Source organism: Puma concolor, chromosome B1, assembly GCF_028749965.1.
Source record: "Puma concolor isolate L17-30 chromosome B1, mPumCon1.1.hap2, whole genome shotgun sequence".
Lineage (NCBI taxonomy): Eukaryota > Metazoa > Chordata > Mammalia > Carnivora > Felidae > Puma > Puma concolor.
The window spans coordinates 1,592,601-1,619,760 of NC_141670.1; the positions used below are offsets into that span (position 1 = coordinate 1,592,601).

Below are 27,160 nucleotides of genomic sequence, written 5' to 3' on the forward strand. Positions count from 1 at the left end.
AAAGAAACAACAAAGTGTCAACAGAACCCAAGAGCAGTTCTCCAAAAATAATATAAAAACAGACAAGCCCCTGGTAGTGTTAGGAAGGAAAGATATTGTCGGGAGGAGAGGGAAGTGAAGGATGGATCAGGACCAAGAAAGTGTGGTCGAGACAAACGCCAGGAAGGGATTCTAGAAACACCTTGATATCAACTAGTTGAAACGTGGACTGCACCTGAAGTAGAACACGCTAATGTCTAACGATTCACAATCTAGAATGAGCTGTTTAATCTGCCCGGCAGCCCACTAGGACCAGTGTCCTCGTCTGAGATTTGCTAAACCGTCAGGGAACAGAGTTCCTCGGCTCTGCGTGTAGTCCCAGCGGACCCCAGCTACCCAGGAGCAGGGAACCCATCTTAGGGTGTTGGTGTAAACTTAGAGCCCCCTTCGCTTAAAGGGGTGACGCTGAGCATCCTGATGAAAATGTAAAGAAATCAAATCTGGTAATATCCCAACAAATCAGCAAAAGCCGACCTGAACCCTTCAGATTGGTCTCAGGGGGTGACAGACCCTTCAACATGAGCAGGTTCCTTTACCACCTTTTCCACAGGAACAGACTTCTGGACATAAACCATAGGCTCATCTTAGTATTTCCGTAAAGTGCACTTGACAAGATTCAGTGGCCATTCAATGTTAAAAACTCATAATAGAAGGAAGCATTTTTGACCTAAAAAGGATACATTCTTATAATCCACATCCAGCGTACTAACTGATGAAGAGTTAAAAGCACATGGTAGTTTATTCATTCCAAAATGCTTTTGGATGCTGTTACATACCGAGCACCGGTTTAGTTTCAGCTAACAGAGTCACCCCTGCCCTTGAGATTCCTACGTTGAGGGAGACAAACGCTTGACATTTGGGTCCCTTTATAAACAGAACTGGAAGTTCTTATCAATAAATGTGCTCCTAGGTAGTTATTTAAATACATGCTGCAAATAAAGTGGGGCTTAAAGACTGGTTTCTGTAAAAACAAGCTTGAAATTTTTATTTTTGGGTAATTTATGCTACCAGGTAGGCCTTTGCCAACACAGAACGTTGATCTGGCTCCCTCTGTGGCCCTTTGCTCTTTGTCTCATTAAGCATCTTGGTGCTGCAGTTGTTTTGAGAAACACTTTAGTAAGAGTTAGCTAACGTGTAAATGGTGATACAAACCAGTGGTTCCCTTGCAGGTGTGTTTCCTGGAGAAATTCATGCCCGCTAGCCAGGAGACATGTGCAGGGATGCTTATCTGCAGCACCGTTTGTAAAGAGCCAAAGATGAAGGGGAACATAGTGGCCCCACACTCGGGGAAGGGATCAGCATATGGCAATGAATTTATACAACAGACCATTATATTGCAGTTAAAAATGAATAAATGGTGTGTTTGTGTGTGTGTGTATACAGCCAAAGGCAATGTTGAGCAAAAAGCAAGACACACAGAGGTAGGCTGCATGTGGCCTTCGGGTAAACCCACACCTCAGAGGTAAGTGGACAGCCACAGGCCAAGAACGGTTCTTGCTGGCCTGGCGGAGGGGCCAGAGCTCTGGCTGTATGCATGTTGCCTTGTGCTGCTGCCTTTACAGGAGTGGGCACTGAAGCAGGGTTTGGGCGGGGTCTACAGATAGGCCTGCTATTGTATGCTTTTTGGTGCATTTCGATATTTGATAAGTAACTATATTCTTTAGTGAAGTAGGTGGTACTAGGTCTTTGAGGTTCCTCCAGCTGTTCAGGACTTCAGCTGTCCAGCTGGTGAACTTGGGGAGACAGAGGTGTCTGAGGGAGAGTGGAGGCCTGTGTGCTTTGTGCAAAATATGGTCGTTTTGGGTTAAGTTCTGTCACGATACTGGCAGGATACTGAAGAATTTCTTATGAGATACGATGATGACCATCCAGGGTTACTTTTTTCTGTTTTTTTGTTTTGTTTTGTTTTGTTTTTTTTTTTATTGTGGTAAAGTGCCCACTGCATAAAATTGAGCAATTTAACCAGTTTAGAGTGCACGGTTCAGTGGCATTAAGCACACTCACAGGACTGTGTGGCCACTGCCACTGCAGTGGCACTTCTTAGGTCCGTCCTGGCCCAGGGCAGGTAGCAAGGTTGCTGCCAAGTAAAATCCAGCCACGTAGACCAGTTCTCCCTTCGCTGGCCTTGTGGGAGAAACACAGGCCCTGGGGCTGTGCTTGCTTTTCGGTCTGGTCTCAGCACCAGTCTGTGCATCTGGGAGCTCAGGAGGGCATTGTAATTCACAAAGCCTCAGTCATCTGTCCTTAACAAGGCTCTTCAGAGTCCTTGAAAGTTTCAGTGTGCGGGTGAGGCCCAGATACTACTGCCTTTTCCAGAACTTGGAGAAGCATTATTTTCCCACGTTCTGACTGCTTAGTGGAGATGTACCTGAGTTAGAGGTGGTCCATGGTGCCTGGCGTTGGTAGCTCCTGCCTCCTCAAGATGGACAAGCCATCCAGCCCGCCTGAGAGCAGGGCTCACAGTAGAGCAGGACCCTCGGCCGTCTTCCCCGGAGCCAGGACCAGCCGCCCAGTTGACCTGGGTGTACCTGCAGCTCGCCTCTGCCCCCACAGGCTGGACGTCCCTCTGCAGGTGTGGGCAACACCCGCCCAGCTATGTGTCCGGACTTGTTTCCCGCACAAAGAGTAGCCCAATGTCCACAGGGGTTCATGGAGGGAGGAGGGAGTGCTAGTCGGGCAGCTTCAGGATTCATGGGCCGCACCAGGGGACAGTGCACAGGCACATTTCTGCATTTGCATGCCTCCTGCCGACCAGGCCATGGAAGTCACCAGGTCCTTCCCATGGCAACCTGCCTTCATCAGGATGGCTCTCGGCCCTGACCTGCATGGCAGCTGAGTCAGGGTCTGGCCACATCCCTGGAATCCACCTGGTCCTGTTGACCCGGTTGCCCAGTTGGTGGTCATCTAGGGCAGATACACTGACCCACGCTCCTGTGGCTTCTGGAAAATGAGCTCGTTTTCAAATGTTGCATGTTCTTACCCAGATGACATTTACTCTCAGAGCCTTTAACCAGAAGTTTGGATTTCTGTTTTATATTCAAAATTAATCTGAATTCAGTGGAGAGAGAATGTGAGGCCAAGTAATCTGAGATCCTCAGTGACAACCTTGTATCTACTTTTCATTTCCAGTGAAAGCAAGTATTTGCCTCTAAATGTCACTATACCTACAAAGCTTGCTCTTGGCCCTAGAGAATCTATTAATCGAGCTTTAATTACTGAAAAAATTTTAAGGGCAAGTTTTATTACAGAGAATGACTGAAGAAGCATATGGAATAAATTCTTCAAGTGTTCATTTCGAAAGAGAAAGAGTGTGCACGTGTGTGCACGCATGAGTAGGGTAAGGCAGAGAGAGAGAGAGAGAGAGAGAGAGAGGGAATCCCAAGCAGCCTCCACGCTGTCAGCACAGAGCCTGGCGTGGGGTTTGAACTCATGAACCATGAGATCATGACCTGAGCCAAATAAAAGTAGGACACTTAGCTGACTAGACCACCCAGGTGCCCAGAGAATAAATTTAATTGAGAAACAAAAATGTATTCCCAGGTGTGGAAATGTCTTTATCTCACATGGTACTCTCCTTCAGTGATAGTTTAAGCAGAAATCACTCTTAGCACATCATTTATAGCTGAGAAACTCCAGCTGAAATAACCCTTCATGCTCATGTGTTTAATAAGCAGGAGAACTTAGACACTGATGTTCCAGAAGTTTGTAGAATGATGTTTTTGTTCTCGGAAAGTCCCAGCGCACAAAACTCCATGTGTGTTTTCTACTTCCACTGAGTATTGTTCTGTAATTGTCAGGGAGTCTCACAGAACTACTTTCTTGGGACCTGAGGCCTTTGCGTGTATCAGAAAGGAAGTGGGCTAGTTGGTAAGACGTGTGTCTTGCCCTGGGGGCGCCCGCAAGGCCGCTTTGCTCCGGGAATTCACTTTTGCAGAACAGAGATTGTGAGACAAAAGATGGGAATTAAAGCCTGCAGAATTTTTAAAGTAAAGAGCCCCTGTCATCGTATTTGGTGGCATAAACGTGTTTTTCACTAATTCTGCATCACTCATGTGATGAAAATATTTTAAAAACAGTAATAGATGAGATTTATGAGACGGTTTTTCGCACAAAGGCAAAACTTAGAACTGTTTCCCGTGAGCCTCACGTGTGTTCGTATTTGAGCATCTCTGTCACCCACTTGCATAACTCGTTCATATTCCGTGGGTTTATCTTTGTATGGCCGGCAACTTCTTTTGTATTGTCATGGTGGATTCTTCTAGACCAGCAGCCCTCGGGATGCACCTGGGGCTGGGGGTTCACCGGAGCGCTGTCGGCCCCGCACGTCTCTGCCCGCACCTTGGAGGGGCTCCCCACCACCTGTGTAGGGAGCCGACCCCGAGGCTCCACGCTGCCCCTGCGGGTTTCCGACACGCTTCCAGACCCCAGCTCTCGGTGATCGGTAAAACATAACTAGAGAATTCTGTGTTCTTTTTATTTCCTTTTGGCCTTTTGGCCTTCAGATGAAATGATTTATGACGATGTCGAGAATGGAGATGAAGGTGGAAACAGCTCTTTGGAATACGGATGGAGCTCCAGTGAATTTGAGAGTTACGAGGAGCAGAGTGACTCCGAGTGCAAGAATGGGGTCCCCAGGTCCTTCCTGCGCAGCAACCACAGGAAGCAAGTATGTGTTCAGCCTGCGTGAGAGACACACGTCTCGTGTTAGCACAGGCACGGACTGCAGAATTTTCGTTCCGTAATACCGAAGTGCCCTCAAAGACGTTGGTACCGGGTGTGGGGAGGGTGTGAGACCCTGGCCGCAGGGGAGGCTCCTTTATTTCACGTTGTAAGTGTAATCGTAGCAGGATGGGAAGTTATCTTCTTATAAATGAAATCACTCAGGGGGTCCTATGTGACTGTCCCCTCGTTCTTTGTGTTGTGTAGACAGCATGCTTTCTGTGCTCACTGGGCCGAATCGGGTCTCTCTGAGACGCGGCACAAGCCTGCTTCCCTTTAAGGGGCGTTTTGAACTTCCGCGTTTTCTACACAAAAAGGAAGGTCTAAAGATAGAATATGTTACAAAATGATGTTGAGGGCCGGGGTTCCTAAGCTGCCCCACGTTCTCTGTCCTGAGTGGAAGGTGTGTGTGTGGCGGGGAGGGGTCTCCGGAAGTGAAGGTCGGAGGAGAAACTTCACAGATCGGGAGTGTGAATTCTAGAATTGGGTGGTTGTCAGACATGGGACCTACAAGCGCTTTTTTTGAGGCACATGATCTTAATGAGATTCTGGTTTTCAGCGTCGAGCGGCTGTGCCCGTGCTGTTGGCCGTGGGCTCCAGCTGCTAGTGAAAGGGCTGCTGTGCACCGACATCCCCACGCGTGTCTGTAGATGTCACGTGGTTTCTGTGTGAGGCCGAGCATCAGGCCACAGGCGCACGGAGCCTGGCCCGCGTGACTCTGTGTTGGTGCAGGCCGGGCCGTAGTTGCTGCCTCGCCACCATGACAGCGTGGGTAGATGCCGTGGGCCCCCAGTATGTGGACGCGCGGGTTCTTGGCTGAAGCCCCCACGAACCTCCGGCTGGCGGGTGGTTACGGGGGCCTAGTTCCCACACTCCGTGAGCTTGCTTTGTGACGCTCAGGACGAGCCTCCCGCTTTGGGAAGGTGGCCCGAGCACCTCCCGTCCTACAGCCGTCCCTTAGACCCCCTCTGCCAGTGGCATTGGCACAGCGGACACTTAATCCTGTGCTCATGCTTGACTCTATGCGCCCGACACTCTGGGCTTGAGATTGGAGAGTCGAGCACAGGTGCCGGGAAGAGTGGTGAGGCCACGCCGGTGTCCTTCCGTGGGCGGGTAGAGTGTCCTTCCGTGGGCGGGTAGGGTATCAGGCGAGGCCACGCCGGTGTCCTTCCGTGGGCGGGTAGGGTGTCAGGTGCCCGCTGACGAGCCGCTCGCACGCTCACTGAACAAACCGTGCTTTCCTCGCCCTCCATCCAAATGGACCCGGGTTACCAGGCAGGCCCTTGAAGTGCCACACGAGAGGCCGCTCGGCAGCAGGTGAAGTGCCACACCGTGGCTCAAGGTGCGGGATAATCAGGCGGGCTCTTCCCACCGCCCTGGCCCCAGCTTGGCCACACCCTGGGGGTGCTGGGAGCACCGCCAGCATGAGGGAGGGTGGGGGGAGGGGGGGAAGGACCTAGCGGTCTCCTTGAAGTCTTGTGTTAGAACGGTCCACCGAGCACCCTAAGTGGTTGAGGTCAACTCAAGAAGGGTCCATTCTCTGGTCAGAATTTGCCCACAGCGCACAGTGTCTTTGCCTGTGTTGACATGGGAGACGCTGTCTCGAGAAGCCTTGAGGGCTGGGTTTCCACGTCTGAGGCGTGCGTGATCACGGGGGACGGCGTCTTACGAGATCTCGCCCCTTCCCCGTCAGCCCAGGCACGTCAGTTTGGAGACTTAAAAATCGGTGCCGCCCATTTCCAAATTCTGATGCCCCGTAGTACAGTCGTGAACCCTGGTGTCCTGTGCCTTGGTGCTGACATAAGGAATAGTTTTATACGTATTGTATTTACACGTCTGATCCTTGTGACGTCGTCCACGTGGACGTGAATGACGACCCTCAGCCCTTCGTTCACTTTCTTGTCCTGGGCTGGCACAGAAAAGTCTCCAGTCTGGCTCCTGAGAAGCCGCCCCATTTTTCTCTCTCAGGAGTCGGTGGGCCAGAGCTGGGGCCTCCCCGTGGTGCGTGGGCTTCCCCAGACGCCGCCCCCCGGGCCTCGCCATGCACGGTCGTCTCAAAGTACCAGAGGGAGCGTTTTTGTGAGAAGATTGTGTCTCTTTATGCTGTAGCTTTCCCATGACCTAACCCGTCTCAAGGAGCACTATGAGAGAACGATGAGAGCTTTGATGGCAAGCACGGTGGCAGCCACAGAGATTCAGCAACTAAAGCAGAAACATGAACTGAAGGTAGTGTGGCTCACTTCTCGACCAGCCGCGTGGAAAATGCTCGTTCAGAAACAGACCGTACTTTAAACAGAAGCGCAAGGAAACTAAGTTTGGCCCTTTTTGTGTGAACACTGGTTCTCAGCGTGTGGTCCTGGGCTTCCAGATGTCACCGAGGTCAGATAAATCCCGAGACACCGTTTGCGTTCCTCTCTCTCGTCCTCGTACGCACGGACGGGAGTTTCCCTGAGGCTCCACTGTGTGTGTGCTGCCCCGGCCGCGAGAGATGGCCAGCCGTGCAAAACAGCACTGCCTATGTTGTGGTTTGGGAAAACACGGTAATTTTTCACGAATGCGTTACTTAGATAACACGGAATGGGCTTATTAGTATTTTTAAATGAATATTCGTAAAAGTTCGATATTTTTTGTCAATCTCCATTCTACATCCAGTAAGGGTAGATGAGTGAAAGCCAGAGAAACGGACCTCGTTGGGGCCCTTGGCATCTTTCCGGGTACGAAGGGCTCCAGAGACCAGAGGTCGGAGAACCACGAGGTTTGAATGTGGTGGCAGTCAGTTCTCGGAGATGTGTTTTACAAGGACACTGTCGAGTAATTGTCACTCCCGTTACACCTGTCCGTCTGATGTTCTGTTGTTGGTTCGTGTGTGTTGAACGGCGTCTACCTGCAAGCAGACGTTCACTTAGAAATAAGTGTCTCCCGTTATGGTCGCCTGCTCAATTCCAGAGTGTTCTTGAGCCCCGGGCTCCCCAAAGTGGGAGCAAAATGCTGGCAGTCACTTCTTTCCATGGAGCCTCTGGCTGGTTCCCACACGGGAGCGTCTGGGGCCTGATGGGGTCTTCTGGGGAGCCCCGAGCTCAGTCATTGGCCGTGGGGGAAGCGTGAAGGAGGCCAGCTCCATGGAGGAGTCTGGAATCAAGTGCAGATAGTAGGGCGTGGCAGGGCGAACAGTGTGCGTTGGGGGGCAGCGAGCAGTAAGATGGGGTGAGTGGGTGAGGGCCGGGCCAGGCGGACACCCTTCACCCAGCGAGAAGCAGACGTTAGGGAGGGTCAGGAGCCCCGGCTGTTCCCTGGCTGCCGTGTGACCTGGACGGGCGTCTCAGCTCCCCGGAACCTGGGTCTTTATCGCAGCTCGAGGACGGGGGCCCTGACGGGGGTCAGGCTGACGCCGAGGCTTAGGGGTCTGGCGTGGGGTAAGAAAGGGAGGGGTCTGAAAGGGCCGTGTGGGTCAGGAGACAAAGCCGAGACGCCTTGCAGGCAGACAAGCACTGGGCGCGTGGGGCAGGGCGGAGGCCACAGGCGTGGCCGGGGAGGTGGCGAGTGTGGTGGAGGGCACGTCCCCGGGATGGGGAGGAAGGGACGCAAGAGAATCCCGGAGTGGCTGTGTCTCCCGGGAGACGGCAGTGGCCGTGGCCCGTGGGGGCTGGGGCGGGGCCCCGGCTGGGCGGCGTGGACATGGTTCGGGGTCACCCGCTGGGTGGCGGGAGACAGAGGACGTACAGAAACAGCTGGGCCGCGGTGCGTGTCTGATACCAGCGTGCTCCGCGGGGACACAGTGCAGCGTGGACAGCCGCGTCCCCCCGCTGTAACCGGGCAGCACGGTGCCGGCGGTGGCCCTGATGGTCCGATCCTGAGGCACGCTGGCAGGGAAGGCGGGCTGAGGAGGGAGGCAGAGACAGATGAGCGTGCCGGAGGGAGCCTGCAGGAGGAGCAGGGCAGCAGGCAGCGTGGACGTCCCCTTGGCGGGAGCCTGCTTTCTCTGTAGGAGGCCATTTGGGTTTTCTCTAATCGCTTGGAGCCCAATAGCCCACACCTCAGACCTTAGAATTTTCCAGCGTAAGGGGTGTGCCAGAGCGGGTCCATGCTGCTCTGGCACTGATGGCCCACGGGAGTGCCCGCAGGACTCCGGGGTGGGTGAGCCAGGTTCCCTACACGGCGTGACGGTGCGGAGTGGTGTTCCTGACTCGCACCCGTCTGCCTCCTCGTCTGTTAACCTGCGGTGGGGCCCCCGTGAGCCTCTGGCCTGGCCCCCCGGGGAGCTCAGGAAGGCAGCCGGGGCTCTGTGTTTCCTGGTTTCCTGCGTTTGCCTTGTGACCTGGGGCCGGCTGCCTGACTCTGTGTGTGTGTGTGCGCGTGTGTGCGCGTGCGTGTGTTTAACTTGCTCCCTCTGATGTCCGCCAAGCTCTGTGTTTGTAAGTGATCGTAAGAAAAGTGGAGGCTGCCGTTTACACACAGCAGGAAACCAGGTCAAAGAAGGGCTGGCTTTCAAGTTTGCTTTTCGTCCTCGTTTTTTTCTTTTAAACAAACAAAATGTGGCCCAAGTTACATACACACACACACACCAAGCAAGTAAGTGCTCCCACATCAAAAAGCCAGTTTCAGGCGACGTCTTAAGACCAAGCTACTTGACAGTATTCTTTGAAAACAAAATAAAAGCAGCTAGTGGATTTTTACCGACGGTCCGCTTCTCACGGTTCTCCCTTTTTTTTACAGATGCAGAAACTGATGAAGGCTGCGAAGGAGGGCACTAAAGACGGGCTTGAGAAGACCAAGGCTGCCGTGAAGAGAGGCCGCTCTCTCATTAGGACCAAGTCCTTCATGGCTCCAGGTCAGTGGCCCGGCCTGCAGACGGGTGCTCCAAGCCTGTGGTCCCCCCGACACAGCACTTTGGGGTGGGGAGCGCAGCCACGGGCACGTCACACACAACCTCAGCACAGTGGTGTTTGACTCAGCTGGTGTTTGACTCAGCGGGCCGCCTAGGTGTCAGCTCCCAAATGGGGGCGAGGGTGCACACGCTCCGCTGAGGGCTTGCACGGACCTGTGCAGTAGCTCGGGGACACACACACACACACACACACACACACACACACACACACACACGACAAGCAGCGGAAATTTAAGAGAATTCACGTAGGTAGCAGACATCACTTCTCTGTCTATTGTTTCCTCCCAGCACGTCGTGGGCCCTTAGTGAAACCCACTCCCCCCCGACTGCCCCGGGGGGCTTCACTCTCTGATGTGTCTCCTGAAACCCCCTCGGGTACCCTGGGACTTCAGTCAGGCATGAATCTCAGCAAATCTGTTCTCAGTAAGGCGTGGTAACGGGTGATCTCGCGTGCGGTGTATCCTCATACAGACGTGTGCTTCCCACCAGGACGAAGCTATAAGAAGGTCTCACTCTAAGCAGAGATGTTAGGAACGCTCTTGCTGGTGTGGGAAGCTCTGAGATGATTCCAGAAATTTCAGGTTTTCTGAGACTCTCACCAAGGGGGGGGGGGTGTAGCCTGTGCTGTCCATCTGTCTGTCAGGAAGATGGGCTGTGTCTGCTATATTCCTGCTGACGCCCAGCTGTGGGCCAAGGATTCTCGGACGTCGGAGAAAATGTCTACGCACTGGCGTGTCCTTACAGCCTGGCTAGTACGTGTAGTGTGGACGAGAGCACACGCTCCCAGGGGGCGTCTGACCAGTTCTTGTAAAAACGGGACTTTGTCGTTTGCACAGACGTTCTAAGAGGCAAACGCAGTGCCGGTGTTAGTGTAGCATTTGCTAATCCCGGTGCCTGGAAAGGACGGTGAGGCCACACTTCTGGAAGGGGAAGTCATTGGAGTCAGAACTAGATTTTTTTAATACATTTTAGTGCTAACAACATCTTCACCTTGAAACAAGACAGAGGAAAGGTTGTCCGGAGCCCCAGTGGGTTACTTGGGAAGGGGACGGCCCCGATGAGGTGCTGGCAGTATGCTGGGCACCCCGAGGAGGAACACCTTCACGGTGGGGGGGGCCGTGCACCTGCCCCTGGAGAGCAGAAGCAGGGTCTGAGAGGGGCTGAGCCTGGGATTTGGGGCCCTGGATGCCAGACGCTGGGCAGAAACGCCGACTCTGGCCCACCCCAGGCCTTGAACTAGGATCTGCAGGCCAGTGACCCAGCACGCAGGGCGGGCCTGAAGCCCCAAGCTAGGCAGGGAGGAGGCCCACGGGGGTCCCCCGGGGGCACAGCAGGTCGTCAGGCACGTCCCTGAGCCCAACGACCTTCGTGTCCTAAGCTGTGACATGGGAAGATAACGCTGAATTCGCGGTTCCTCAGCCTGGATGTGCACGCACTTGCCCGGGCCCAGCACCCCGGGACCAGTCAGCGACACTCGAGGGAGGGGTCTGGACACCAGAAGGTTCTGTTCCTATTTCTTTGTAAGACTTTATTATTTAAGATAGATTTTAGATTCACAACAAAACTGAGCAGGAGATCCGCCCCTGTCCCCGCTGTCACGTTGTCACACAGACAGCTGATGCACCCGCCCGGGCACATTGTTACCACCCAGGGTCTGCAGTGCACGTCTTGATGTGGCCCATTCCGTGGGTTGGGACAAAAGTACAACCACGGGGATCCATCGTCACACAGAAGAGCTTCACTGCCATCAACCCCCCTGGACCCCACCGTTCATCCCTCCCAGCCCTGGCGGCCTCTCGCCTTGCTGTGTCCATGGTTTTGCCTTCCCCAGAAGGTCAGAGTTGGAATCATCCATGGTGTAGACTCTTCAGACTGGTTTCTTTCACTTAGTAACGTGTTTGAGAACCGACCTCCGTGTCTGTTCGTGGCTTGAGGGCTCGTTTCTTCTTAGCGCTGAATGATCTTGCGCCGTCTGGACGCACCGGTTCAGTTATCCGTCACCTACTGGAGGGCGCTGTGGTTGCCTCCAAGGTTGGGCAGGTGGGAACAGAGTGCCGTAAACGTCCGTCACAGCTTATACGTGGACGCGGGCTCTCAACTCCTTGTAAATGTCGAGGAGTGTTGTCGCTGGATTGTGGGGAAAGAGCAGGTTTCATTTTGAGAGAAACCACCGCACTAGCCGCACAGTGTGCCCGACCACCAGCCGCGAGTCCCTGCTGCTCCACGTTTTCTCTAGCACTTGGTGCACTTGGCATGGTCGGTGCTCTGGATTTTGGCCATCCTCATAGGTGTGCGGATACTGGGGGGTTTTTCAAAGCTCCTCAGGAATTTTTCTATGCAGCCAGCGTTTGGGATATTTAAATTCGATAATCCCTGGGGTCCTATTACCTAAGAATTCCTTTTCTTTTCTGTTTTCCAGCCGTTTTGTGGATTCTTTTCTCTTTTTTTCTTAATGTATTTTTTTAAATTTTTTAAATGCTTATTTATTTTTGAGAGAGACAGATTGTGAGTGGGGGGGAGGGGCAGAAGAGAGGGAAACACAAAATCCAAAGCAGGCCCGACTTGGGGCTCAAACTCCCAAGCTGTGAGATCATGACCTGAGCCCAACCGACTGAACCACCCAGGCGCCCCAGATTCTTTCGTTTATTTAGCTACGGCTGAGTTTTTAAAAATAAATTTAGATTTGGTCTAAATGTTTTGATCTGGCGGAAGCTGTGTTTTTCCAGTGAGAAAGACACACAGAAGGTCAAGAAATACACGGAGTCTCCACTTAGCTTTCGTCGATTACTGACTGTGGGTTCTTAGCTGTTTTCACCTGCCCTTCTCTGACTCTGGGTGTCGTATTTTATAGGCGAGGAAATTGAGGTATTTATTTCGGCTTCACCGACTGGGTACTCAAATGACGCCCCTCTGCCTTTTGAAATGAAACTTCCAAGGTATTGGAATTTTCAAACTTTGACGGACACGGTGTTCCTCTGGTGGAGAGCATATCGTCTTGGGTTTGTTAAAGTTTTGACCTAGTCGTTGCCAGGCGGGAAGAGAACACAGGAAACGGAGGTGTCTGCCCGACGCATCGGTTCGACGGCCTATTTCACCGCGCTACAGTGTTACGGGCGTGCCGTCTCAGTGTCAAACGAGTGCATCCTTTTTTCAGATCACAGATCTTGTCTCGAAGAGGAGCAGAATCTGTTTATCGACGTGGACTGCAGGCACCCGGAGGCCATCCTGACGCCGATGCCCGAGGGTCTGTCTCAGCAGCAGGTAGGCCGGGGCTGTTGGCCGGCACGGCCGTGCTGGCTGGAGACGTGCCCGAACGCGTGCGCGGCCGGTGACTGCCCCCTGCGCGCTCCCGGCCCCTCCGTGTCCTCGGGCACAGCAGTGGGTCTCGGAGGTCCCAGTCGGCGGCTGTGGCCTGGACGCGGGCTCTGTGGTCCTCGAGCACTTCGAGTCCCCACCCCAGAGTAAGCGTGAGAAGGGTGTGGAGCTGCCCTCTGTGCGGGCGCCATCTACGCCCGTTCTTACTGACAGAGACGCCGCGTGCGTTTGTGTCAACTGTGCCTCTGACAGAGATGAAAACACGGATTTCCAACAACTGATACCGTTACTATTGCGCATAAAGGAGTCTCTCGATGTCTGGAAGTAGGCAGCAGAGGGAAGAGAAATTTGGTGGTGTCCTCTCGGTTATCTTTGAGTGAAAGGAAACGAGCCTCAGGACACTGGGGAGTGGGGCAGGAGCTCTTGGGGGGCGCTGCGTGCGTGCGCAGTGTGACTCACGTTGTGGGCGCGGGCAGGTGGACACGTACGGGGGGCAGGGCGGAGGCCGGGATGGAGGGGCCTGCGCGGCCGGTGCGGGTGGTAAGGTTAGAGTCTGGGGAATGGGAGCCGAGCTGGGAGGAGGCCCGGGGCTGTTCATCATCGTCCGGCCAGACTGGGAAACTTCGAGCTTCGAGGTGAAGGGGGAGCCAAGCAGCGGGGGCTGCGGTGACGAGGAAATGTCGGGGGCGAGGGGTTGGCCTGTGAGCGTGTCAGGAGCGAAAGAGCGCTCGACCAGGTGACAGAGACGCCCTGTAGCCACCACTGCGTCTGCTCCCCGCAGCACCCCCACGAGCGCTCCGGACGTCAGGAAAGCCTCGCACGTCCCTCCGTGAGTGCACGCGTCCTGTGGGAGGACACCGTGGCTCCGAGGAGGCCGGGGCGGCACCTGCCATGGGCGGGAACGGCCTGACGTTCCAGCCACATCTCTGATCCCCAAACCTAAAATCCTCCAATCTAAGTCAGTTAGATTAGCCGTAAATCCTGTGCTGTGTGGTGCTCCCGGAGGGATGTGGCCGTGACCCCGTGGGGTGTGGCCGGGCCCTTTCTGCTGTAGCCCCGTGTGCCCGTGCCCCCCCCGTTCTCCAGCCTCACGAGACCGAGAGAAGTGTGGGAAAGGGACTTGATGGTTGGAAAACAGCCTTGACGCTCCTCTGGGGTCTCTGTGCCCGGGTGCCTCCTGCCCCGCTCCTGTGCTCTCTAGTCCTGGGGGGCCGTGGGGCGACTGGGCCTCGGACCCTCCTGTCCGAGGCTGTGGTGTCGGGGACGTGTGACACAGAGCACTCCCAGGCAAGGTGGCAGTCACGCATGGGACATTGTGACGGAACAGGGGGACGGCTGTGCAGAGGACAGAGGACGGGCGGGGGCGGGGGGGGGGAAGTGGCCACAGGGCGTCACTGTCCAGGCCGGGACTCGGTGGTGGAGGCTGGGTGTTGTGAGCGTCTGTCAGGAGACAGGAGTGGAAAGGTGTTTTGAGCCGGGAGGGTCTTAGATGCACGCTCCCGCCAGTCTGTTTCGGGCGCTCGTAGACGCTGCGTGCTGGCCACGAGCATGCTGGCCACGGGGGGTCTGTGCTGAGGAAGGGCCTCCAGGACGGTGTCCCGTGGGCCTGGCCCCAGCCCCTGCACTGGGATTCGCTGGGCAGTCCTGTGAGGTTCGCCCCTCTCCACCCGGGCCCGTTCTTCTCTCTGAGACAGGGATGCCGTGTCTGTGCGCGTTTCTTCCTGGGACAGTGACGCAGACGTGGGCACGGTGCACGCGGGCACGGTGAGGTCAGCACCAGGGGACAGGCCACCAGGACGGGGGCTACAGAAGGGTTTGTCTTCAGGATCTCTGTGTCCCCCCAGGTTTCCCTGTGGTCGTGGTTCACGGAGACCCCTCCCCTTCCCCTCTGGCGACCGGGCGTGCTCTCCGTGGGACTTGTCCCCAGAGACGTCAGACTGGGGCGCTCGTGTTCTTTATCACATCGTTTTCTCCCCAGATCGAAACGAGGTAACGTAACTAAAATGTTACGTATCCAGCGTTCTCTTCACGCCCTGTTTGGGAAGAAAAACACAAGAAATTCTCTTATTTCATGGGTTGCTTGCTGTTTCTCGAAAAGTGCCATCGATGCCGCGGGCTGGGGGCCCTGCCTGGGGACGGGGCTCTGCCCCCCCCCCCCCCCCCCCCCCCACTGAGTGTCTCCTGGGCCCAGCAGCTGGGTCCTCATGCTGTCCGCCCTCCTGGCCAGCGCTTCTCCTGATCTGTCCACCTGGCTGTGGTGAAGACGCCCACTTGGGCCTGGATCTCCCCCGTCCGCAGCCACGGTGCTGGGCCCTCAGGACGAGCCCGACGACCCTGGAGCCTCACCACCCGTGTCCACGTGGGGCACACTGTTCACTTTGTTAGATTTAACTTCCTAGAAGGGCCAACCCAACCTGTAGGAGCCACAAAACCTGTTGGAATTTTTTATTCTATTTTTGTATTTCCAAGTTTATGCCCGACTCCCGATTCTTTGAACTGACACATTAGGATCCTCTAGGACTTTTAAAAATGTCTGTAATTCCTGGGTTTGACCCTGAATATTCTGCCTCGGGAGACTTGAAGTGTGTGGGAATCTGAAATTTGGGCGACCAGGCTGGGCGGGTGGGCGCCCTCGTGGGAGCTGGCTTTAATCCCAGACACATCTGGGCTCTTGAAGTAATCACTCTGTTCTCTACGTGTTCTGGAAGCACTGATCTGCGTCTTAATTTTGTGAATTGAACGGTCCTTCTTGTGGAGCAGAGAATTGCTCCCGCGTCAGTCATGTTTTGGAAGACTTGGTGGCCCTGGAATGTTCTGGACTGAGGGCTTTCCCCTGTGGCGGGTGCCATGTCCACCCACTGGGTGGCGGTGTGGTTCCTGCGGTGAGTGTTGACTCCCTGCTGGTGGTTCCCCCCGCTGTTCTGGGTGTGTGTGGTCGAGAGGCAGCCTTCCTGAAATTTGGTGCTCTCTTTTCCGTTTATTGGAGGAAATAACTTGCCAGAATACGTGTAGGCTTGATGCAAGGGCCAGGCATCAACGTTGGCCGCTACCAGGAATCATGCGGCCAGACGTTTGTCCGTGTATGTACCTGCATAGCGACAACAGTGACGTCCTTGTCTGAAGTGGCTCGTCCCAGACTGTGGAGGGTTACTTCACCCACTGTGCACTCCGCCTCGTGGGTGCGTCTTTGGTCAGAAGCTCTTGGCCAAAAAGAAAAATCTATTCTTCTATCTTTCAAAAGCTTCTTCTTCTTCTCCGACTTCGGAATAATAATTTTATGAGATAAATGTTGCTAATAGCATTCTTTGAGTCAAGACTAGAACTGCTTTCTTATACTCAATTTATACGTGAAGTGTCACGTAAGTCAGCGTAGGACACGTCAAGTACAATTAATTTAGCTTATAATTGTTGCATAAGTGAATGCATTTGTTGTTACCACTCTAATTTCACTTGTCTTGCTGTACTTACGGTTTATAATTTGCGGTTTAAAATATTTCATAATTGGGGGCACCTGGGGGGGGCTGAGTCGGTTAAGCATCCGACTTCGGCTCGGGTCATGATCTCATGGTTGTGGGTTCGCGCCCCGCGTCGGGCTCTGTGCCGACAGCTCGGAGCCTGGAGCCTGCTTCGGATTCTGTGTCTCCCTCTCTCTCTGCCCCTCCCCCGCTCATGCTCTGTGTGTGTCTCTCTCTAAAATGAATAAAGGTTAAAACAATTTTTTTTAATTAAAAAAATAAAACATTTCAAAATCATAGCCACGGAGCAAGTATGTTTCGTGCCTGTGACGTTAGTTACTGCACAATTTAAAGTATTTCAGAGGCCTCTGAAGGTTTCATTTACCTACTATTCTGAAGACAGAAAACAGAACAAGCAATTCCTTTAATCAACAAGAAGTAAACTTTCTCTGTTACCATCGTATTTTCAAATTGCCAACAGGTGGTAAGAAGATACATCCTGGGTTCAGTTGTGGACAGTGAGAAGAATTACGTGGATGCTCTCAAGAGGATTCTGGAGGTACCGAAACACCGTGTCACACAGTACACGCAGGTTTTACTCACCTTTCTTGCACGTGTGTGTGTGCGTGTGTATGAGCCATGACATAATCAAACTTGCAGAACCCTCAGAAGACCCTAAGTGCCGTGTCTGCATGTTGACGTGAAGTCCGGCGATTTGTGGTGAACGCTGTCGTGAGTGGCTTTCCCCCCGTGTGTGGCGCACGCCGCCTCCCCATGTGTTTCTTAGCGCTACGAGAAGCCACTGTCGGAGATGGAACCGAAGATCCTGAGTGAGAGGAAGCTGAAGACGGTGTTCTACCGGGTCAAAGAGCTGCTGCAGTGCCACGGCATGTTCCAGATCGCGCTGGCCAGCCGCGTGGCCGAGTGGGACTCCGTGGAGACCATCGGGGACGTCTTCGTGGCTTCGGTAATTCTTGGCGGCCCAGCCGCCCCATGCTGTCCTGGGCTCCGGAGCCGCGTCCCGTCCCAGTGAACGTGGCTGCGTCACACGGGGTGTCGGTGTCGGCGGGGAGCCCTGGTGCCCTGCAGGGCCCCTCGAGGCCACCGTGAGGACAGGGCGCTCTGCCCAGCGCACAGGAGTGGGAAGGGTCACGAAGGCCAAGGGCGGACCGGGGAGGTCTGGGCGGACTGTGCACCAGCAGGCGATTTGAGCGTGCTTTCTGTGGACTGTGGCCAACGCCACGGCTCTGTTGACAGGGTTGTTGCCTTGTCCCGCTCACGCCCTCGTCAGGTGGGTCTCGCCCTGAGCCCTGTCCCTGTCAGGGCGCGGCGGAAAACGCCCTGTGGGAAAATACCGACCCTCTGCCCTGAAACTTGTCCTCTGTGACCCGGGTGTGGGGTGCGGATGCGGTGGCCGGGCGGCCGCTGACACAGGATGAGCCTTTCCTGGCAGGGGGAGCCGTGCGCTGCCCGGGAAGCCCAGCCTCTGGTCTCACCCAGAGGTTTTACCTTCGGTCGTTTGTGACCGTGTGTTGTGCGTGAGGGAGCGGTCTCTCCGGATGCGGGAGGTTGTAGCTCAGGAGAACGGCTTCCCTAGCGGCGTGAAGACAAGAATGCCATCAAAGCTGGAGGTTCAAGTGCTCGAACGCTACGTGAACCCTGTAGTAACGACGAAGAAACCTTGTCCTTTTTTCTGTATGACCGTGTGTCCTTAATGATGTGTATAAATTACAGGATGCCTTGAACACAGAAACAAGAGCTCTTCCTGAGATATTTGTAGGATCCCTTTCGGGGACCTTTACGAAAAACAAAACAAAGCAACCGTGGATATTTACTTTGTTCTTGCATTTTCTGGCTATTTTCTGGGTTTAGCATAAACATTTACTCTATTCCTCTTCTTAAAATATTTATTTACCTTGGAAACTTTTTTTTAAAAGGAAAAAACTTAAAAAAATAGATACATATATATAAAATTTAGGTGGAAGCATTTTGCCGTAAGCGATGGTCACACCAGATACCCGCCATGGATATTCCTGTTTATCCTGAGAACTTGCCAGATCTTAGAAGAATACCAGCGGGAGGGTGGTGGTTGTGCCTCCTGGTGTTTCTAGGAAAACAGGACAGTAGGCAGACAGACGGATGGATAGGACACTGACCTCAGCCACAAGGGCTGGAGGGGATTGATTTTCTTCTTGCCCCGGAGCGTTTCCAGGGGACAGTCAGTGCCGGCTCATTGGGACATTGGGGCCTGTGTGCCAGTCTTTCCCGCAGGGGAAATCCGCAGTGAGGATCGGTCACAGCTTACAGAAGGGGGTCGGAAATGATCATGTCCACACGCCTGTAGTCGGGAACTCTTATTCCCTGAGAGCCAGCCCGCCGGGGATGTGAACCGGGTTGCCTGCACGGGCACCAGGGGGAGCAGAGTAAGATCAGCTGTCCAAACAGTTCCTGACGAGTTTGTTTAAAGACGGAAAAGGAATCACACCCAGGCATAATGAAGTGTGTCCTGCGCAGACATCGTGGTGCCCGAGAGGTGGCTTTTAGGGCAGGTTTCAAACCTTTTATCCCGTCCTGGAAGGGGGAGGGTCTGGGCTCTGTGCATCATTGATGCTTCCCAATGTTCTCTGGTCTTTCAGTTTTCCAAATCCATGGTGCTGGACGCCTACAGTGAGTATGTGAATAATTTCAGCACAGCCGTGGCAATCCTCAAGAAAACGTGTGCCACGAAACCTGCTTTCCTTGAGTTTCTAAAGGTAAGAACTTGCTGCTTTTTCGTTTAGGTTTTAACACCTTTTGATAACAGGTTCCATGCGAAAACACTTGACAATGAGATTTTACCAAACCCTGCCTCTAAACGTGTAACATCCTCTACAGAGATTTTGGCACCAAGGTGTGGGGTCAGTGCTGGAAATAAAGATGAATTTTCAGCAGTGGCTTGGCTCTTTGAAAACAACCTTGATTTGCACATCCTCGGACTTGTGTGGACGTGAATAGACAGAAAGCGAGGATCGGGTCCTCGGATGTGTGTAGACGTGGACGGACAGAATGTGAGGGTCGGGCCCCCAAGGATCTGCCATTGGTTTCCTGTCCTTGAGCATAGTATCAGGAGCAGGAGACCGAACATTTGGGATCTGGGTAGAGCTCTCTGGCCCCCTTCAAGTCAGAGCAGTGAGCTGACCCACAAGGATGTGGCCCCCAGTGGGGCTCTGATGTCAGGTGGAGAGGGCTACCCTCCCCAGGCTTGTCTGACTTGGACGTCGTGGGGTTCCTGCTGGGGGACGTTGACCCGGTATATTTAGCTCACGGCCACGGGGGCTGCTGCGCATAGAACCGATGGGATCCCTGCAGACGCTCATGGCGGCCAGCCACCGAGCCCAGACCTCAGTTGCACGAGGCTCCAGTTCCCGTTGGAACACTGGAGCCAGCCAGAGTTTGGTCCTGTTACTTGAGCCGTATTCTCGAAGCTCGGGCTGTCCGGCAGTGAGCGAACAGGAAACTATTTTCGCTGACCACAGTGTGATCAAAGCTGCGTTCTTCCCCTCCTCCTCCAGTCAAGGCTTGCCGAGGGATTAAATCAGCCCCCAGCCTTGGTGGCCTCGGTGCCTGGTGGTCTTTCTATACCACGGCGTTTCTTCTCCTGGGGAAGAAAATATAGGCCATTCAGACAGTTCCTTCCTTGCAGGAGGCCGAACTGTCTTGGGGACCGTATCTGAGATGTCAGCAGGGGAGCCGGCCACAGCCCCCACTGTCCCATGACCTCCTGGTCAAGCCCGGGAACCGGTGTTGGGGGAGGGGGCTGAGCCCTCCCTCTGCCATCAGACCGCACAACTCCCTCAGCTGGAGAGAGCTGGATACCCCACCCCGGTTTGCCAATGGTCCAGCCCGGTGGGGTGTCCGTCCCAGGCTGAGAGGCGGGTCGAGGGACCAGGCGGCCTGCAGCTGGGGCAGCTCAGACAGAACAGACCCAGGGTCACCCCCACCCCTGAGACCCTCACACCTGGAGCCTGAAGTAGGGAGTTTGGAGGTTGGGCCCGAATGCAGGGGGTCCGTGGCCACCGCGGAGATCTCGCTCCAGCGCCCGTGGCGGGCTACCGTTAAGGGTCCTCACGACTCCCATTTGGGATTCTGTGGTTTTCTTTTCTTCTTTTTTTGTAAGTGCACTTTTCTGGTGATTGTAGGGTCCCAGAAACTAACTCAGCACTTAGAGGATTAAATGAATTGGTAAACGGATAAATGCTGCCTGGCATCAGAGGTGGTTCTTTTTTTTTTTTTTTTTTTAATTCTTTTAAAGTTTATTTATTTTCGAGGGGGAGGGGCAGGAAGAGAGAGAGAGAGGATCCCGAGCAGGCTGTATGCTCCGCAAAGATGCAGGGCTCGAACTCACAAAACGGTGACATCATGACCTGAGCCTAACCGACTGAGCCCCCCGGGCGCCCCCAGAGGTGGCCCTGAAAGCACCGGATGACAAAACGGGAGATTTCAGCCGGGAATCCAGCCCCGGCCGGCTCAGACCTAAAGCACAGGGGCTCGCCTGTGCTGGCGTGCGAGGCGTCGGGGGGTCGCGAGGTCAGGGCGTGCGCCCTGCCGAGGCGTCTGTGTCGGGCGGGAGGGCGGCCCCCGTGTCGGGAGCAGCTCGGGTCATCGAGGCCTCTCCTCACAGCAGTGCCAGGAAAGCAGCCCCGACCGCATCACACTCTACAGCCTGATGATGAAGCCCATACAGAGGTTCCCGCAGTTCATCCTCCTGCTGCAGGTGAGGGCACGCGGGGTCGTGGGCAGGGACCCCGAGCGAGCGTGGACACGGCCCCGGGCCCCACCCGCGCTCTTGTGCGCGGGTGGAGGTGGCCGGACTCCCCGGGGCAGAGAGGAACCCGCTCCGTCTGCCAAGTCAGGGTCGGGTCCAGGGTTGCAGGGAAAACGTCCCATCCTCTGTGCCCTGGGGGCGGGCGCAGGCTCAGGAGACTGAGTGGAGACTCAGACCGACCGTGCCGGCCGTGAGCTTGGTGCACAGACAGTCCAGGGAGCGGGAGGTTCCCTGGAGAAGAGGTTTCCCAGCGGACCCCGCTTTTGTTCAGACTAACGCTATTCAGACTAGTACACGTGTTGTTTCTGACAGGACTGGTTCCGAGCGGGGGTAGGAAATACCGTCCTGGGAAGCCCGGCCCACTCCCGTGTGACGCACTGTCCGTGTGTACCCCTTGTCCACTCCAAAGCCCGTGACCCTGCGACCGGGGGCGCTCTGCACCTACCTCCCGGAACTGCCTGAAAATGGCATTTCTGAGGACGGTCCCGCTGGCCCCTGCGGCGTTGGGTCTCTTAGATCCCTCAGCTTGCCCTCCCGAGGACGTCGGGCGGCTTTGCCCAGCTTACCGACTCCTTTTATGCAGAGGAGTCGTGAAAATAGGAAGAAAAAGGTACAGACGTGAAACGTGAACATTGGCTGCTTCTGTGGTTACTCTCGTCTTTCTTCCTTTTCCACTTGTGTTTCCCGGTGCGTGTCCAGTCACACGAACGTGTTAGATCAGGTGTCTGGTTTCCAAGTGCCTGGGTCAGAATGTTAATAACAAAAGCCCGATGATTTCCCCCTGAGATCAGAATATCCGGGAAACGCGTTTTATTCCTCCAGTTGACAAGTATTTGCCAGGCTCTCCGAACGTGAGGCTCCAGGCCTGCGTCGGTCCACCGCAGAGGGTGGCAGAGGGTGGTGAGGAAGAAAGGTGTCACATCCAGAAACCAGCTAGCTCCTTGTTTAGCTAGACGGGGACCAGCCTCCCGGGCCACAGGTGCTGGCGGTCGGTAGGTCACGACCCAGGCGCCAAGAGCAAAGTCGGAAGCGCTTGTAACCGGTGCGGTGTATGTTCGAGTGCTTGGGCAGACCGCGCTTAGTGACGTGCTGCTAAGTGATCGCCGGTCGCCCGCGTTTCCGCGTGCGCTGAGGTACTGTCGGGTCATCACACCTCGCTCGTGAGTAGCGTTTCGTCCTTAGTTAATTAAAGTCGGACGTAGTCTGCAGTCTGGCTTTCCGGCTTTTGGTTAGCCGTTAATAAACGACGGCAAACCTTTGGCACAGGGCTTTACCAAAATCAATTTTTCCAGAAGGGTGAGAAGGCCGTGGGCAACAGAACAAAAGCATCTCAGGACAAGCTCTGAGCCTCGTACTGCTTGAGAGCAAGGACATGGTCCTGGGTGATGTTTCTCTGATTTTTGTCTAAGAGCAGTCCCCTTACAAAAGGCGGCGCGTTGCTGTCCCCCCCGCCCTTGTTTCCTGGGGCTGTGGTGTTCCTCCCCCACCCCTCCCCGTCCTACCTGGGCACCCGGGAGACTCACCCGAGATGTCTCCAGATGCGTGAGCAGGCTCCCTGGTGGCCCGCCCTCTGTCCCTCAGGGTTCACTCTGGGGGCGGCTCAGGGAGGGTCCGGGTTACTTAGGAAGACACACAGCAGGAGTCGGACGGGGTGAAGCTTGTGCACCTGAGAGGGCTGCGTGGGGGCGCCCGGAGACCTGGCTCCCAGGAGCTGGAGGACAGTGCCCTCCCTCCCTCCTGAACTGTCAGTGCGCAGGGAGGGACGGCCTGGGGACTGGTGTGCTTCCTTCCCCTCCTGTGACCCATCAGCACCCTGCCCTCCTTGTCTGTGTGCTGATCCCCGGCTCTCCTGGGCCAGGGCCCCTGTGGCGCCAGGACCCCACAGCCTTCCCTGAACCTTCCCGGGTCTCCTGGGCCTGCGGGTTCCGACACGTGGTCCTCCTGGAATTCGTCTCGCTGTATCCCACTCCTGTCTCCTGTCCTGCGTTGTCCCCAAATAAGTAACAGTCCGGAGAGAACGACGGACTCCCCTCTTCCCTCACATGGTTCTGTCCCGGCATCTGGCGGGTCCTCCCTGCTGCTTGTCCTGATGGCGCTCAGATAGCACGTAGATGCTGCCAGCAGGTGACGGTGGAGCCAGAACCCATCGTGAGACTGTCGACTTCCCTTGCCAGGATTTGATGTGACTCACGGGGGCGCAGATGTATCGCAGCTCAGCATACAGTGTTTGTTCAGACCAGAAGTATTTCATCATTTGTGCGGTGCTTTGTTTTTTCCCGATAAAGAACGAAAAGCAGGTTTAGAAGATGAGGGTGCCGTTGAGTTCAAGCTCGGGTTAAGCAGGTGTTAGCACGGGGAGGCCGGGCGGAGGGCCAGGCTGGCCCGAGGGGGGCACATCCGCACGCGTCTGCCTCCCTCGGCAGAGGTCAGCACGTCGTCTGTGGCAGCTGGAACGCGGTAGGGCCTGTATGGAATCGAGGTGGTGACGTCAGGACTGTCACTTAGATGTCGCTCTTGAGAGCCTCCCCTGTGTTTGACCCACGTGACGTCATTCTGTTGGTGACCACGTTGTCACTCCCTGCCGCACATCCTTCCTGCAGCCTGCTCGTCCCTTTGTGGCCCTGCAGGCGTAGACAGAGGTTTCTGGCAGGGGTGGGGCGCCCGGGGTGGGGCGAGGCCCTGCCGTGTGCGGGGAAGCCGGGGCTGCGGCCCGAGGCGCCCCAGCAGCCGTGCCCACTTGGCCTTTGGGAGCGGACCTGTTGAAACACAGCAGCTGGAGCCGTGCGTGGGGCCGGGCTCCATTGGTCCGGCTCCGCTGGAGGGAAACGGTCTAGGCGTGACCTTGAACACCGCTGCCGGGCACGGGACGTTTCCGAGATGTGGCGTGCCTGTGATTATGGTGCCTGTTATTGGAAAACGCTGGCTTCCTCCATCAGCAAAGCCACTGAGTGAGTTTGTTTTTGCACGAGGAGCCGTTCTGGTGTTCAGCCAAACCGTGAGTCAGCTAGCTTACCATCCTGGCCGCCGTGCTCACTCTATTCCTCCCCACAAGTAGCCCGAGCGCTGCCGGCTTGTGCGCCACGCGGGTGTTGGTCGGACGCGTGCCTGTGCAGCCGTCTGTGCCTCCGCACCAGCAAGCACGTGCTCCCTGTTCACCGTGTTTCCTCTCCCCAAGGACATGCTGAAGAACACGTCCAAAGGGCACCCTGACCGGCTGCCCCTTCAGATGGCGCTGACGGAGCTGGAGACGTTGGCGGAGAAGCTCAACGAGAGGAAGAGGGACGCTGACCAGCGCTGTGAGATCAAGCACGTGGCCAAAGCCATAAACGAGCGATACCTGAACAAGGTTGCCCGAGGCGTCCCGGTCTGGGCTGGTGTTCGGTTTGCTTTCTACTAATGAGCCACCCGTATGTCACCTGCTTGCTACTAATCTCGTGGACGCTTTGCAGCGATGCTGTGACCCAGAGCCCTGGTCTGGAAGCCAGTGGGGAGCGTCAGGCGGGTCGTGGCACATTTTCTCGGGGAAGGGGCTCCCACTGTCATGAGACCCGCAGACGGGTCCGGGACCGCCATGGTGGTTCCCATCAGCTCTCGTAGCTGAATCTGTTGCCAGAATGCAGTATTTCCTTTTGGATGGTCATGATAAAATCAGGAAGTGTTGCTTACGTTCTCACCTGCACCCATCTGTGCGTGTCCTAAGCTGTGTTCGTCATGGAAACAGGCCAAAATATGGCAGGAAAGCAGCTCCTGGGCAGAGCTCTGTTTCCTCTTTACGTTCACAAGTCCTTTTCCTGCAACACTAAGCTGGTTTTAGGTGGGCTTTCCATAGCTGTGCATGGCTCTGGCCCCCGGAAGAAGTTATTGACAGGAGCTGTCAATAGATAGATAGATAGTTATCTATCATATGTATTGTTGCTAATGTCACCTTTCGTTTTTGTCATTAGGGGTAATTTCTGAGCACAAAGTGACACTCAGTTTAACTACGAGAACTTTGCTGTATTACGTTTTAAGGAACGGGTTTTCCTGATTTTCTAAGTGACTTGTATGGGAATTTCTATGAGCCAAAAATTGCATTAAATGACAGTTTGCGTGGTTCAGAGTCATGCCCGCTTGTGGTCACAGCGTTTGCAAACCCATGCGGCACAGAGTGAGCCCAGGCGGACGAGGAGGCAGAGCCTTGTCGCTCACTACCGATTCCGTACCTGTGCGCACAGCCCCGTTACCCTGTGAGCACGTCAAGAATAGGTAGGCGGTGAGCTCGGCCGCTGCAGATTTACAATCCAGACATGCTACTGATCATCTGGGCTGAGGGTTCCAGATGTCCTTTTGGGCTGAATTGTTGCAAGAAGTCCGACTTCTGTGTGACTTACTTCAGTTTACTAATTAATACAAAGCATGTCTCCGAAGACCAAGGGTGTCGTGTTTGGCTCAGTGAAATAAAATGTGGGGAATCACAAGAAGCAAAGATGTTTCCATAATTGTTACCCTGGGAAGAGTAAGACCAAGTAGCATTGCACTCGTAAGTACTCTCGGCTGTGCGGTGTTGTAAAGAACAGAGTGGTGGCCAGGTGTGGACGGCGGTGTGTGAGGAATGGAGCAGGCACTCGGGCACGTCATCTAAGGAGAAGGGAATATGAGGAGTGCCGGGTGGAAACGAATGAGCCCTCCTTGCCGGAGGCGTTGTGTTTACGAGGACAGGGTCAGTCTCCTCTCGCTGTTCAGGATAACTGCAGACGCTGGCCATACAACTATTTAGCTTAAGAAAAAAGCCACTTTCTGAATTCTTAATAGCATACATATGAAGCATGCTTGCCTTGAAAGTGCATGGACTCTCCGTGAGGAAAAATCTCTAAACGTTGACACTCTATATGCCTATATGTTGCAAGACTTTCGCTCACCTGTTTTCTTCTTTTGATGAACTTGGTTGTGGGAACCGTGTCGAGCGTGACCTTGAATGTTCAGCTTCTCAGCAGTGGGAATCGGTACCTCGTGCGGTCTGACGATATGATCGAAACCGTGTACAACGACAGAGGGGAGATCATGAAAACCAAGGAGCGTCGGATCTTCATGCTGAGTGATGTGTTGGTGTGTGCCACGGTCAGCACACGGTGAGCGTCTGCCGCGGCCACCGGGGTATCTTCACGCTCACGTGCGGGGCGCGTCCCGGCTGAGCGGGTGACTCCGTGATCGCTCCCATCCGTGCTGCGCTGGTCTGTGTGCACGTCTTCATCCCCTCTCCTGGGATTGCGGGGGGCCAGGTCCCAATCAAGCCGAGGGTTTGCGGAGAGTCGGGTCCCCAAGAAGCTGAGGGCTAAATGGGTGCAGTGTTGGGGTACCTGGGGGGCTCAGCTCGTTAAGCGTCCGACGTCAGCTCAGGTTATGGTCTCAGGGACAATGGGTTCAAGCCCCATGTCGGGCTCTGTGCTGACAGCTCACAGCCTGGAGCCTGCCTTGGATTCTGTCTCCTTCTCTCTCTCTCTGCCCCTCCCCTGCTCACACTCTGTCACTCTCTTAAAAAGCATGAATAAACACTTGAAAAATTAAAAAAATAATAAAGGAGTCCATTGTTAAGTCGCCAGGTCACTGTTGGTGGAGATTGGGGACGTTTGGTCTATTTCTCTTTAAACGTAAGGCCAACGTTGGAACCAGAAGCTACATTGAGTTTCTTTTATTTGCCTCCTAAATCATTCTGCAGTCTTGTTGTATCATTGCTCACTCAGATTTTTCTCCTTAGCTGCCTCTCTGTGAATACATTTTTGATGAGTGCATCTTATATAATTATATTGGAGGCATTTATGTTCACTGTGAAACCAAAGAAACGAGGGTATAGTGCTTCAGCATTTCCTACACTTAAATTTGTTTATCATTAGAACTGCTCCCCAGGGCACCTGGGGGCTCAGTCGGTTAACTATCCAACTTCGGCTCAGGTCATGATTTCACTGC

At 54.7% G+C, this 27,160-nt stretch overlaps 1 protein-coding gene across 7 annotated transcripts in view; it reads left to right on the top strand.

Moving 5' to 3' along the window:
• Window positions 1-27,160, top strand: part of ARHGEF10 (Rho guanine nucleotide exchange factor 10) — a 107,563-nt gene that overhangs the window by 40,428 nt on the left and 39,975 nt on the right. For 4 of the 7 annotated variants that reach the window (XM_086703059.1, XM_086703061.1, XM_086703062.1 and 1 more), the window contains exons 8-17: window positions 4,542-4,705; window positions 6,868-6,984; window positions 9,472-9,586; window positions 12,798-12,904; window positions 16,895-16,972; window positions 17,201-17,380; window positions 19,050-19,166; window positions 21,074-21,166; window positions 24,393-24,563; window positions 26,180-26,325. In XM_086703059.1, the coding sequence (XP_086559185.1) occupies window positions 4,542-4,705; window positions 6,868-6,984; window positions 9,472-9,586; window positions 12,798-12,904; window positions 16,895-16,972; window positions 17,201-17,380; window positions 19,050-19,166; window positions 21,074-21,166; window positions 24,393-24,563; window positions 26,180-26,325 (1,288 nt within the window). The remainder of the gene's footprint in view (window positions 1-4,541; window positions 4,706-6,867; window positions 6,985-9,471; window positions 9,587-12,797; window positions 12,905-16,894; window positions 16,973-17,200; window positions 17,381-19,049; window positions 19,167-21,073; window positions 21,167-24,392; window positions 24,564-26,179; window positions 26,326-27,160) is intronic. The other 3 variants (XM_086703056.1, XM_086703057.1, XM_086703058.1) reach the window with 3 other exon arrangements.